The 12,409-nt window shown below is 29.0% G+C and overlaps 1 protein-coding gene across 2 annotated transcripts; it reads right to left on the bottom strand.

Moving 5' to 3' along the window:
• Positions 1 to 3,777: 3,777 nt before the first annotated feature.
• LOC103854503 (probable 2,3-bisphosphoglycerate-independent phosphoglycerate mutase) lies at positions 3,778 to 6,400 on the bottom strand. Of its 2 annotated transcripts, none has more exons than XM_009131441.3 (6): positions 6,281 to 6,400; positions 5,836 to 6,162; positions 5,454 to 5,599; positions 5,098 to 5,374; positions 4,749 to 5,021; positions 3,778 to 4,463 (listed from the first exon to the last, which is right to left on the bottom strand). In XM_009131441.3, exons 2-6 carry the CDS (start codon positions 6,145 to 6,147, stop codon positions 3,984 to 3,986), a joined length of 1,488 nt encoding a protein of 495 aa, XP_009129689.1. In that variant the 5' UTR covers positions 6,148 to 6,162; positions 6,281 to 6,400; the 3' UTR covers positions 3,778 to 3,983. The 2 variants fall into 2 exon arrangements, with proteins under 2 accessions (XP_009129689.1, XP_009129688.1); XM_009131440.3 differs by having other exon boundaries at positions 5,836 to 6,191; positions 6,281 to 6,393.
• Positions 6,401 to 12,409: the final 6,009 nt, after the last annotated feature.

The raw sequence follows: 12,409 nt of genomic DNA, 5'->3' as shown, positions 1-12,409 counted from the left end.
TAACTTTTTTATAACTGGAAAATATACCATTAAGTTCATATAGGTATTTTAACAAATGTTACTATTTTTCCAAATTTTTTTTGTTTGTAAAACTATTTATTAAAATTATTTTCATAAATATTAAAGGGTATTATAGGAAAATATGACACAAAATATAGATTAGTCTAAAGGGACATAGTTACTATTTTTTTGCTCTAAAAAAACAGTTTTCCCAAAAAAAAGTATCTTATATATTAAAACAGAAGTCACAACCTTGATTCATGTGTGATTTTTTTTAAAAATGGACCTAATGGACCTATACATAAAACTTCATACTATATTTTAGTTCAGACTAATAATAAATATAATATTTAAAATATTTTAATCATAGTATCTTTTGATATCTTTTTATTTTAAATATAAGATATATTTATTTTAAAATTCTAACAAATCTGTTTAAAAAGATTTTTACAAGATCTTCATTTTTGAAATTATATTTAAATATTTTCACTAATTTCGAAATTAGCTTAAAATATTATTATACATTAATATATTCAGTTATATAAAATGAAAAATAAAAAATCTATGATATTTTAGTTATTATATAATCATAATCAATCATATTAAATTAAAATTATTATATTGAGCTAAATATAATAAAATTGTATTAAATTTATATATTTATATATTTTATTTTCGTAATTATAAAATATTTATGTTTAAAAATAAAATCTAATATGTTGGTAAGATGGGTTAACATTGTCAAACTATATAATACATGTATAAAAATTAACATGTATTTATTTAAAGTTAATAATATAAAATCTTTGTAACTACTTTAATCATAATATATTTTCATTTTAAATATAATATACATTTATATATTATATTTAAAAAATTCTAATAAATCTGTGTAATATTTAAACAATAACTTAATGTATTTTAAGTTATCGTTTAGAAATGAAAATAAATAAATTATATCCTATATTATCTATTTTTATAATCATGATCATGTTAAAATATAATTATTATACTAAAATAAATATGATAAAATTATATTCAATTGATAAATTTATAAATTTTATTTTCATAAATATAAACTATTTATTTAAAATATAATATGATGATAGAACGACTTAAAATTAACAAACTATATAATACATGTCTAAAAATTAATATATCTTACACTTTTATATATACAATAATAAATTATCTAAAATGATTAAGCATAAAAATATTGGTAAAAAGAAATCCAGTTTTTAAATACGGGTCAGAATTTAGCATAAATTAAATGCAAAATATTTTTTAAATATATTTTCTCATGAATACATTAATTTTCTTAATAACTAAATGCAAATACAATAAGATAAATATATAATAAGAAGTGGTAAATACATAAGGTTTAAACAATTAATTAATTATAACATGTAAATTATAAAATTATTATATTTGAAATAGTTATATAAATATTTAAATATATGATTAACATTAAAAATATATACCACTTATATTCTAAAACAATAATTTATGTATAGAAAAATGAAAACAAACACCCGTGCGGTTGCACGGGTCAAAATCTAGTTTTTCTTAAATCAATTTCAGGTTTACTTAGTATCCAACTAACTAAAACAATTTTTTGTTATGTCCTCACATGGTTTGTGTACTTCGATTTTTAGTTTTATTTTAAATAATAAAATTGAAGTTGCATCTCAAATGAGAATTCTAATTATCATAAACATAATGAATTTATAATCAAAACTAAATATATCTGCTTAATATTTGATCACAAAATACATTTATAACTAAAATTTAATATGCTTTCTTAAATTATAAATAGAATAAATAAAAACTTATTCTGATAATCATAAATCTAGTAGATTTAACTTCAACTCATACAACTAGTAACAATATCCTTACTCCTTAGATTACGTTTTTACATTTTTGATTACTGAAATAGATAATCCGAATATCTTAATTTATTACCCCATCCATAAATTGCTTTTAACTTTTTATCCTATCGGATCATCATTATTACATCTATCCAAAACAAATTTAAGTAATTTAGATAAGTACGGATATGGTCTGATCCAAAGTGCACATGCATACTCTTTAAGAGTGGGTTGTTTGCATCTAACTATCTACACGTACAATTGTACATACCAGACTACTGTAGTTATTTATTACATGAGCTTTATGGTTTGGTTTGGACTTAGATTTTCCGGCGTAAAAAGGGGCAATTATATGCTTGCCTAAACTCCAACTACACTCATCTTGCTGTAAGTATTGATCTTGTCTTCCTTAAAATTTGCCAGCTTTGAGTCAACAACCAACCTTAATGTATAGATGTATATGTTTAACAAGCTAAAGACTAACGTTTTGGTTAAATTTTTACATCCAAGTTAAGCTTTTTATATTCAGTTTGGTATTAGATGTTATGAGATAAGAAGACACACACCGCCAAATAGAAATGGGTTGGTGACGTTGACGTAACCTTGAAGCAAAGACGGCCATGCTAATCTAAATATTGAGAGGGGAAGAGAAAACCAGATTAGCACTACCCGATGGCGATATTAGTGATAGCTACAAGAGAAATTAAATATATGCAACCGTAACATTAAACCATATAAAAAAAGTTGATACAATCGTTGTCAAAAAGGGTTATATTTTTCTTTGACAGTTTAACGCGCATGATAATATTAAGAAGAAGCAAAGGACGACTTTTAGGGAAGGGTCCACGATTAGAGACAATGCGAGCTGGCTGAGGAATCGTGGTCACATGGCTGTAGCGAAGTGGTCCCATAGATATAGACTTTATGGGCAAGTCACTGCCCCAAGACCAAGAGCCGTTCCTCACGAGTCACATTTCCACTCCTTTGTTATTTTCCCTTCAATAAAATGTATATCTATTAAACAAAAAAAATAAAAAATAAAAATAAATAAATGTATATCTGACATCTGTTATTTAAATTTAGAATTATCATAAAATTCCAACTTAAAATTAATCGGTGATAAATAGAACGATTCAAATCTTTTATATATTATTTATATTTTATCAAAACTTATGAAATAGAAGCTTATATTCTTACAACCTTCCTTGAAATTATGGTTCATATAACTATTAATTTTGATAATATCGTGTAAGATTCGGTTCAGGTCAGATTGGCTAGATAAATTCGGTTCAAATCGGGTTAAAATCGATCATGACTCTTTCGATAGACCAAATCGATTTATATTCAGATTGACAAATGTGTGTTCGGACCCAAATATCATTTTAAATTTATATTTATCATAGACTCCTAAAAACCATTTAACGATAAATAGATGACTCAGATTCCTCAAATAATTTTTTGTCCTATCGAAATTCTGAATGTACCAACTTATATTCTCACATAATTAGTCTTTTTCTTTTGGAACGTGGGTTATGTATTCTATTGTACTTGGTTTGGTAGAAATGGACGTGTCGAATTGAGGTGCCGCACTGTTACTAACAAACCATAGTGTTAATCAACATTTTGAAGAAAGGTGAGGTTGAGTGTCGTTAAAGAAGAAAAGAAGAAGAAGAAATGTCAAATCAAGAAAACAAAATGTTAGATATATAACTAATAATTTATGAAAATTTATTAACTTTCTCCATTTTCATATGACTGATAAGATTTTAACTCATGTTATTTGTATTTGTCGGAGCAAATGGTACTTCACTAGAAGCTTGCCCTTTACGTAAACCAAGAATTTTACTATCCCTATACCTGACCTTTCTTTCTCCACAAGTTATCTGTCACTCTCTACAACAACTTAATGTATACTCTCGCAAACTCCTCTTATTATAACAAACACATGAAGAAGCCAGAGAGCAAGGGAACAGGCCAAACCGTCTTGCACTCACATGCTTCAAATAGTCAGAGAGCTTAAAGGACAAACTAAACTGAAGCAATCAGAGTTTGACACTTTTATTACACTTCAAAAATCCAAACTGTCGGAAAATAAAAATGTTAAATTTGCGAAATTCATACATCTACCTTAAGGAACTTGGTGATGACTCCCATCATTTCACCACCATGGAAACGGCCAAGACATCCTCTTGCAGCAGCAATCTCATTCAACTCCACAACTGAATCTCCACCAACCGCTTCAGGAGTTTCCCTCCTCTCACCGTCTTCCTCCTTTCCAGCGACATATTCACCAGACTCCACAACCGTTGGAAGTGGAAAAGGCTCCAAAGACGTCTCTAACAAGGCTGCTTCTCCTCCAACCGCGCTCACAAACTCTCTTAACCGACACATTGTGAATGGGACAGGCTCAAAACTGTGGTCTCCATACTCAACTGGTGTTGAATGATCACCAGTCACACACAAGAAGTACTGATAATTTGTAGAAGTTTCAGCTTGCCATAACAGCTTAGCAAGCTGACGTATCGCCTTATCCACAGCTTCTAAGCCTCGAACTTTGAACAATGTCGCCTTGTCATGACCAGCATCATCTATAGCCTGCAAGCATTATACTCTCTCCGTTTCAAAATAATAGATTTTTTAGAGTTTTCACAGATTAATAAAACATATTAAATTTCAGCTATAAATGCATAATGTTTTGTGATTATCTATTCCCGGTAATTCTAAATCAATAAGAATTCAATAAATGCAATTTTTTTTTGAAATTTACAATTAATCATTATTAGTTCATAAAAACGCACTGTAAATATTTTTAAAAAATGTATCTTTATGAAACGATTAACTTTAAAATTTTGTGTTAAAAGATGGAAACGAAGTGTTCACCTTTATATGAAGAAACCCAAAATCATAACCATCTGACCTTCCCGGTTTATGCCCATCCTCTCCCGGTACAAAGACATTAGGACAAGGATTCAAAGGAGCTGAGAGTGCATTGGCTATAGCAACTGCTTTAGATGTAAGAAGTGTCCTATAATCACCAGTGGCTCCTGGAGCTTCAAGAATGTCAATACCAAGTGACATACCAAGTCCTGCTATAATCTTTGTTGGTGCTACCATACAAGGCCACAAACCATGCTTCTCTTCAAAAGGAGGAACCTTTATACACACAACAAAAAGAACCATTACAGATATGTATATAGAGACCTATTTGAAGTACTGAAAACACACGTACCTCGATTCGAATGCCACAGCCTCGTAGAAGGACAAGATTGGCAACGTTCTTGCCTTGTGAAAGTCTCTTTATATTAACCGGGTGTGAAACAAGAATGCGTGAGATCTCTTTGGACAACTCGTTAACTACTTTAGCTGTGTGCTTGGCTTCTTCTGATTCATCCAAAGGTTTAGCTTCAAGAAGCAAACGATTATCCTTCAATGGATCTGTTCCAGATATGTTCCCACTAAGCCTTGGCCCTTTTACAACCACACCACATCTGTGTTCCGTTGCATATCTGTATAAGATCATCTTACTTTAGCCAAAACCCTATACCCTATTATCATAAAGAGACTTAGTAACATAACATAGTGCACCTGACTCTCACTTCATACTCAGGGAAAGAAGGAAGCTTCATTCCATCAAGAGCTGCACAAAGTATAGGTCCTTCTTCTTCAAAATGCCTATCAGCTCTCCTACTAACAACAACTCCAGAACTCTCATCCAATGTCGCAAAATTAGACTGCATAACTTAAACATTCACAGTCTCAAACATTGCTCTAAAAATCGGTCTAGACGGCGCCTAGGCGGCAAATCAGGTCTAAAATTTTGATTTTTCTAAATCTCTAGACATTCAAAAACATAGGCCTAGATAATAATATTCTATAAAGATTCTAACCGCCACCTGGCATTGGTCTCAAACTTGTAAGATCAACAAAAGAATCTACAAGATGGTAAAGATAGATTCAGAACACACACCTTAAAAGCTATATCACCAGGTGACATAGCTAACCCTGCACCCATTGACTCAAACGCGCCACGTCCTCTGTAATAAACTCTAGGGTCGTAACCCATCAGAGAGAGGTGAGCTGTGTCACTACCGCATCCTAATCCAACTTCCACTGGATCCATTAGACCGTTGATACCAGCTGACGCGATTGCGTCGAGGTTAGGTATGTTTGCTGCCTGTAGAGGAGTTTTGTAGCCTAATCTCGGTATCGAGACATCTCCCAAACCATCGATCAGGACAAAAGCAACTCTCTTTTTGACTTCTCGATCACCATGTTCCATCTGGCTGTCTTTTTTCTACAAGTGATTATGTTCTAATGGGTAATCTAGAAACGAAACAAAGCAATAGAATTGATATTCGGAATTAAAAAAAAGACTCGATTTTTAGTATTTGCAAGATCGGAAACTTCGTTACCTGACAAAGAGAAGTGATCTTCAAAGAATGTGATTCTCTAGCATCATGACTTGTGTTTCAGATTGTTTTGTCTTTAAGAATCTGTCTGTACAAAAGAAAGGGTTTTAAATTAATTCAAACCGGATCAGAATATTAATAGACCGGTTTAGATTGAACAGGCCTTGTGGGGTTTTTTGTTATATGGACATTTGATGGGCCACTACATAAAGTCCAAGGTAAGATTATTAATCATCTATTTTAGCTTTGGCGGTTAGGCCCATTATGTAACCAAATCAAGAAGGGAGGTTAGTAACCAAACTTTGTGTCAGCAATAGCACTCAGCATCGTCTTCGACGTGTTGGTCGATGGGAATGGTTCAACTTCCAAAGAGTTTACGTTGACTTTCTTCACTAACGTGTTGGTCGGCCGTAATGGTATGTTTCACTAAACTGCCCATAGCTTTTCAGTCGGACAGACCGGGTCGGCTCTAAATTTAAGAAGAGTTTTAATATTTTGGAGCCTAAACATTTTTTTTAACAAATTTAAAGGTTTATTTATATATAATTTTTTTAAAAAAATTAGAAGCTTAAAGTGAATATTTTATCCGATTTGGTCCAGGACTGGCCATGGGCAGACAGAGTTTAGAATTGTATAGAACTAACTCTGGCGTAAGACCAACTAGCTAACTAATTTCAAATATACCAAAAAGAAGAATAAAGAATGACTTCAAAAATACTTCAAAATTCATTAGGAAAAATTTGAAACAAAGCGTAAATCCGTCAATATTGGATTCAAATCTTGCTAAAAAGTAAAAACGAAGTTGGTACCACATAACTAAATAAAGAAGAGCCGTATCTTTAACTTTATTAGAAAATTTAAAGTTGAATTAATCATCGGTACTATTTCTTTTGGATGATTTGGATGACTAGTTAAGTTCCGGCATGAATATTCCCAACTTAAAACAAACAAACAAAAACATTAGAACTTATAACTTAAAGGAAAATACATTCAAATTGTAAAATCTATGGATGAGATAATATTTTGGATTAAATTCACATATCTTGATAAAATGTTGACGTACTTGATTACTAACTATTTAAAGTATTGTGAAATTTTAATCAATTTACCTGCGAGATTCATCGTTCTAAATTCTGGTAAGAATCCAAAGCTCGTCCACTTTTAATTAGGCTTCGTGATTGAAAAATAACGGATACTCGTCGTCGTGTTGGTTAATTATATTATTAAGGTGTATGATTTTTGGTATTTATCTAGTATTCATCTTTGATTCTACCTTAAAATTAGTATAAAGCCCAAGGGAGCCACTTTCGGGTGAGTGTTCCACTGGAACTTCAAGCAACCTGTATGAGCTATACTCTTGATTAACTGGTTCACTGGAAGATTGAGAAGTGTTATCTTGGGGAAATATTGTTGTCGTTTGTTCTTCTTAATTATTAGTTCCAAAGTTTATCATTAGACTAGGACTAATTTGCTTGTTTTCTAGGGACTTTTTTTTAACTTTTTTGCAGTCACTAGAAACAGAATGGCTTTCTAGCAGATTCTGGTTCCAATCTCTTTGTAACCAAACCTTCATTCCATTCCATGAATGACATTTACAATTTAGCAAAAAAAAAAAATTAGTATAAAGTGTAAAAGAAAGAAATGAAAATCGAGTCAAACCGACAAATAGAGATGACTACATTACGTTCATGAAAATCTCACTTTGCTTGTGATTTACAATATCCTCGTTGTGAGAGAAAACTTGGAGTTTGGTATGAAGTGCGCAAGTTGCACCACTCATTCGCCACTAAACATTAGTTGACCTAATTAATGACCTAAACAAACATTTTTATTTCTTTCAAAACAACTGGTCGGCGCTTATTTTTCTTTTTTAGAGCATTTACAAAAAATAACTCTATTTTTAAAGTTTCTAAAACTCTATATTTAAAATTTAAAAGTGTTTTTCTCCGAAACAAAACTTCAAAACTATTTATATTTTATAATATGATCCTCGTACTTATCATAACTAATTTGAATTCATAAAAAAAATTATAAATAAGTAACACATATATAAACATATTACAACAATATTAATTAATAAAATATTATATTAAATATAAAAAATTAAGTAAATATAACTTAATTAATATTAAACTTTAAACAAAATACTATATTATTTCATAAAATGATTTTTCGTAATGCATATATGATCTATTAGTGCATTTCAAAGTAAAAATAGTTCTCCTCATTTTTACTTTTTAGATTACGAGCTAAAAATTCTTGAAATCGAGTAATATTGATACTTGTAAATACATTAGATCAGAACAAGAAAATAAAAGAGAAACATAAAATATTGCTAAAAGACTAATTTATTTTTGATGATATTAATACTCGTGAATATAATCGATATAAACAAGAAAGAATTGTACGAAAAAAAGACATCAAAAACAACAACAACAACAACCATCTTCAGTTACACAAAATAATTTGGACAATATTTGAAAATTTGAAGGTTCCGGATCAAGCTTACCTAACTATTAGTATTATTGTAATATTTAAATATGTGTAATAGTTATGTCTTCATGTAATTTTTAAAAATCTTTTTGTTAAGTTTTTTTTGTATATTATTGTTGTTTAAATCTAGCTTAAAATATTTTAAATCTTATTTTAAAGTTTTATTTAATTTTATTTGTAAAATTTAAAATCTGTAAACAAAATTTAAATGTTTATGAGACATAATTTTTTTTAAGAATTAAAACAATAAACGAGAAAATATTTATGAATCATAAAGGTGATTTATGATTGTAGGAACCAAAATGCAAATAAAAATATGAAACTTTGAATAGTGAAACTTCAAATATAGAGTTTCACTTCTCAAAACTTCAAATTTGAAGTTTTATAGTTTCTTTTTGAAAAGCAAAAAACTTCATATTTAAAGTTATAGAGTGTCTTTTGAAAATGTTCTTACAAAGATATTTATATCATAGTTTGCTTATCATCATATATTGAATCATTGATGTTGTGATATGTCTTCGTATTTATTCAGTCGGTTGTGATATGACTTCGTTTTTACTCAGTCGGTTGTGATATGGCTTCGTTTTTATTCAGTCTAGGCCTAATACAGTCGGTTGTTGTATATGAACGTGCAAAGCGAGAGTAAATTAATTATCCAGTTAACACTTCTTTTAGTCGAGAATTTTGTTTTACATAACACTATACGAGTTTGTTTGAATTCAGATACTGACACAAAGCTAGCTGAATCGTAAAATAGCTTTATACCAAATTTTCTATCCGAAGGACCAAAGACGAAAAACGGTCATTTCATATCTAACATATTGTAATATGTTCAATTTATATCTGACTTATATGATCGTGCTAAAACATACATGAATTTTCAAAAAATTCAAATAATATAATATTTATTTTCTTAGTTAAATCATACCTCAATTATCACATCAGCTATCACATCATCTAATTTTACTGACTTGGAGCTGTCGAAGATGTCACATGTACATTTAAAAAAAAACAAAAAAATACGTTTTATAAAAATATTTTTTTAGAAAATGTAAAATTTTATAAAATTTTATTATTTAGGGAAATTAACAAAAATAATTAAATAGTTAAATTTTAATCTTGTATAAGAGATAGATTTGTAAATGTTTCAATCATATCACAATACCGCCCTTATAAGAGTTATATATGTGTTGTAATTCTTCAAATTCAATGCTAGTATTGCAGTTGTGTTACTCTCGATTAATAATGGTTGGGTTTATTTGAAAAAAAATTATGATATGTTAATCTAAATTCTTTAAATGTAAATAACATATTCATAATTAATTGTGGTTGTGTTTATTTAAAATATTTATGATATGTTAATCTAAATTTATTATTTAAAATATTTATGATATGTTACTTTTACTAAATGATAAAAATTTATAAATTTATAAATTTAACATTTTAAAATTTTTTTATATAAAATGATTATTTCTTTTTTTCAAAAAAATGAACACGTGACATCTTCGTCAGCAAAATTAGATGATGTGTTAGCTGATGTGGTGACTGAGGTATGATTTGAACAAAAAAATAAATATTAGGTATGTTATTGAAAAAAATTGAAAATTCAGATATGTTTTAGCATGACCATATAAGTCGGATATGAATTGAACATATCGCGATATGTTAGGTATGAAATGGCCGTTTTCCCTACCAAAGACCATTATTTGTCCTTGGTGTTTCAAATCCGAGCCGGTGTTTCAAATCCGAGCCACTCTGTTCCTTGCCTCTCTGTTAACATGTTGATCTATTTTATCATATTTCAGTCATGTAGTAATCTGTTTGACTTTTAACTACTAATCATGCATTTTTGAGGGGTCTAACTAACTAGGTCCACAGATATACATTTCTACTTCTACATAATGAAATAATATGTGGAATGCATATATATATATATATATATACATGTATAATTTAATAATTTGAGAAGTCTCCAACATTGTTGGCATCTACTCATTTTTGACTCATCACAATTAAATTAATTTGGCAGTTCATGGGCTGGCATTTTCATTATTCTAAAAACCTTTGGCATGTGGGGTTTTCGGAAGGACTCAACTTGTTGCATTCACTATCCTATTAAAGTATAAAAGTACTAGATAGATTTACACTAGGTATGTAGTCCCCACGAAAAATACTACACATCAGGAAAATGGTATTAAAATATAATTACAAACTAATTAAAAATGGTTATCCAGGAAAAATGTATGAATATCTAGCTGGTAGAACGTATTTTGGGAGGTAAATTCTGAGTTTGTGTTTATCTATTTATGTATATGTTCCCATGGTTGTTATATAGTATATATTTTGTTTCTAATTCTGCTTTCAACTCTCTATTGACGGACGAGAGGAAGCTAGGAGGAAAACTAATGATTCTTTGAATAAGACGCAAAGAAATCGTGAACTTTTGTAGTACCATAGGTCCATGACACTGACATATGCTCGGTTTTATCTTATTAGCGTTTGATTATGAACACAGACAGTGCCGTGCCTATAATTTAAGACGCCAATGGCTGAATTTTAAAATTTGGGCTATTTTAATCATTAATTTAATAAACGAGATAGTATAATGAAAAGACTTCTGTGGCAAAAACTAATTTTAGTAGTAGGTTTTTCAAAGGAAAAACAAGACACTATCCAAAAAGAAACAAAAGTATTATTAATAACACATTAAAGCTATCAGGCCAACTGTCAAAATTAGAATAACTGAAGATAATAGCCATGTTCAAGATTGAAATCGAAATAATAATGTTTAGACTAGGCATGCGAGTTCGGATAGTTTAGGTTGGATAGTTGAAATTCGGATAGTTTGGTTTGACCAAAATCTCGTCAAATTTAACCAAAAAAATTTTGGATCGATATTTGGGTAACTTAATTTTAAACAATTTTACCCGAAATAACCAAAATTTTGGTTAAAATTCTGTTGAATTCAGGTAATTTTAGATAATTTTGGTTAATTTGTTCAATTCAAAATTTTGGTTGATTCAATTAGTTCGGTTTGAAATTTAGTTAAGTTTTTTTAAAAAACATCGAACTAACCTGTTTACGAATAGAAAACCAAATTTTATTTTTTATAAATCCGTCGAATCAAACCGAAATTCTCACTGAATTAACTGAAATTTTAGTTTGATTTGGTTTAGTTGATTTGGTTCGGTTCAATATTTCAGACTTATTTTACACACATGAGTTATTCTACTGGTCCGAACAAATAAATTATCAAATTTACCCATGAAAATTATAATGTAGCATGGCGGTTGTTTGCCTTTTACCTCATTTTGAAAATTTAATTTTCTTTTGATACAAAAAGGTTTTATTTTCTATTTTAAATATCAAACAAGAATTAAAATTTTATTTTTATATGAATCATAATTTTGGAACTGTTTAGTTCATATCTATATTATTAAAGTAATTTCTTAATTATATTCTAATGCAATTAAGAAACTCCATAAACTTAACTTTTAGCATTTATTATCTTATTATCAGTTAAAACAACCATAAAACATTCTTAAATTGATCTTCAAAATAGTTAATGTTAAACCAAATATTTAAAATAACTATTTAATAATTATGATAAAAACAACTAAAGCTATATTGATTTAGCTA

Source organism: Brassica rapa, chromosome A02 (assembly GCF_000309985.2).
Source record: "Brassica rapa cultivar Chiifu-401-42 chromosome A02, CAAS_Brap_v3.01, whole genome shotgun sequence".
NCBI classification, from domain to species: domain Eukaryota; kingdom Viridiplantae; phylum Streptophyta; class Magnoliopsida; order Brassicales; family Brassicaceae; genus Brassica; species Brassica rapa.
The sequence above is the reverse complement of the archived record's forward strand: the minus strand, read 5'-3'. Positions and strand labels throughout refer to the sequence as shown.